At 26.1% G+C, this 2,570-nt stretch overlaps 1 protein-coding gene across 1 annotated transcript; it reads right to left on the reverse strand.

Annotated features, from left to right (window-relative positions):
* Positions 1–1,475: 1,475 nt before the first annotated feature.
* Positions 1,476–1,715, reverse strand: BDBG_16959 (uncharacterized protein; the record flags this gene model as incomplete). Its single annotated transcript, XM_031724797.1, has 1 exon — positions 1,476–1,715. The coding sequence occupies one exon, from the start codon at positions 1,713–1,715 to the stop codon at positions 1,476–1,478; it is 240 nt and encodes a 79-aa protein (XP_031578127.1).
* Positions 1,716–2,570: the final 855 nt, after the last annotated feature.

Here is a 2,570-nt window from a genome sequence, read left to right on the forward strand (position 1 = left end):
TCATTATAGTGTAGTTATTCACAGTATTATCAGTTATAATTGTAAGAAGACTGAGACTAATATCTCAATAGTCATTTTTAATCACAGTTATTAATATCTCTGTTATATAATTCTCAGTATAACTACTGATTAATGATTTAAATTCAATTAATGTCTCTGAATAAGTTCAGTTCTCATCAATATAATAACATGTAACTCTTATAAATGTAAGATTGTTTGTACTAGTTCATGCATTCACTGTGAGAGACACTCTTTGATAATTCTTCAACTCTGATTCTAGATATTATATATTAACTTTGTAGTGTATCTCAAGGTTGAACTGGAGACAGAATCAATATGAAATATGAAGATTTAAATTAAGTATTTGAAGAAGTGTTCAGAATTCAGAGTTTTCAATTAATTGAAGAGAAAGATTCAGAGATATACACATGTGAAGTAATTATTCACAGAAGTTATCAGATAAGAGTTATGAAATCAGAGTACTGATATATAATTGTTTTCACATGATTTTCTTCAAATTAGAAAGTTAGTGTTATTAAAAATCATTATCTGATAGAGTAACTTATCAGCTCAGTAGTAATTTTCTGATTATTTTTCTTTTATTATCTGCATTCTGATAACTTTAGATATCAGAAAATTTCTTCAGAGCTATAATCAGTTTATGATGAATATTTCTGAATAAAGTTGTAGTGATTGTAGTAGAGAGATGACTCTTCAGTAATCTATAATACAATCTGTTGATAATTATTCTATAGTTCATCTCAATGTTTGTGTTGAGTTTTTCATAAATTTCATGACCTGAAATCAGATGTGAAGAATGAAGTGATCATTTATTATAATTAAAAGAGAGCATTCTGTGTTGAATTGTAAATAATATAAACTTTGTGATTCACAGTGATTTCTTAAAGAGTGTATAAATCTTCAATAGAATTAAAAGAAGTGAAAGAAGTGAATTCAGAAAATATAATAATAATTTAAGAAATATAACAATTTAGTTTCAATAACTGATCACTGATTTGTATAAGAAGAATTAATATAAGAGAAAATAATCTTATTTCTTAGCTTAGTTATAATTTTAGTACTAACTCAGATTGAATATTATTAATATATAAAAGTAAATAAATAATCTTGATTAATCTCTGTCCTATTTCTTAAAATATATTAATATTATGAAAGAGAGTGTTATCAAATTACATTATCAGATAATATTATTAAAAATATATTAATATTGTGAATATCAATGTTGAAAAAATGTTGATACTTATACATTATAGTGATTTATGAATCATGATAGTTAAATATATATATATATATATATATTATTTCAGACTTGATTACAACTTATACAATAATTTTTGAAAACTCAAAATCAATTTTAATTATTAATAATTATGAACTTATAACTAACTAATATAAAAAGAAAAAAACTTTTTCTACTTCTTCTCTTTCTCATTCTTCTTATCATTCTTTATAATTCACTTCTCATTCTTCTTCTTCTTCTTCTTCTTCTCATCTGAGATGATAATCATCTCAAAATCTCTCTCTACTGTCTTCTCAGAGAAGGGTTTCTGCTGCTTTCTCTCAGCCAGGTCAATCTGTGCTTCAAAATCCTGCATTTTCTGGTCTGCTGCCTCGGGTTTCACCTCAGTGATAAGTAGATTGACATGCTCAGAGAGCAGAGCTATCTTCTTAATATTCTGAATTATGAAGCACATTCAAGATCTGAATAAGATCTTAATTCTCTTCTTCTCTATCAGCTTCTGCTAATCAATTAGAGAACAGAAGCATTATTAAAAATTATTATCTCTCAATAAATAAAAAACTTATCAGTTTTGACTTCTTTGTCTCTCACTTTAATACTCTCTTAATCTTCTTCTATCACTGCTTATTTACAGTAACACTCTTCTTCTCTCTCTCTCTCTTTATCTTGAACTCAAATTATTCACAGAACTTCTTCTGATCTTATCACTACTGTATAAGACTCTTCACTGTCTTCTTCTTCAATCTCTTACAGATAGTGTTAGTCACATTATTTCTATACTTAGTTCAGTCTAAATCTATCAGAAGTATTACTTAAAATTGTTATCATTCTACTCTCTTACAGAATCTCTTCAAGATATTATAATATATCTTACAATCTGTCTTCTCTCACTTGAACATCTTCTTCTTCTCTCTCTTCAATCTGTGACAGTACTTACACGCCTTGATGATCTGCAGAACTGCAGAATATTTGAAGAGAGATGACATAATTAATTTCAGTGAGTATTAAAGAGAGATGAAGGCAGAAGAGACAGTCAGAAATGATATAATAATAATAATAATAATAATAATAATAATAATAATGATAATGATAATGATAATGATAGTAATGATAGTGATAATAGTGATGATAATGATAATAATAATGATAATAATAGTGATGATGATGATGATGATGATGATGAAAGAGAGAGTGTATTAAAATATATTACTGACTTATCAAATATAAAGAGACAAAGAAAATATTAACAGTTTTCAGAGATATATAGAAACAGCTACAGTGTTACATAGTAATATTATCTTCATTCAAT

Source organism: Blastomyces gilchristii (genome assembly GCF_000003855.2).
Source record: "Blastomyces gilchristii SLH14081 genomic scaffold supercont1.7, whole genome shotgun sequence".
Lineage (NCBI taxonomy): Eukaryota > Fungi > Ascomycota > Eurotiomycetes > Onygenales > Ajellomycetaceae > Blastomyces > Blastomyces gilchristii.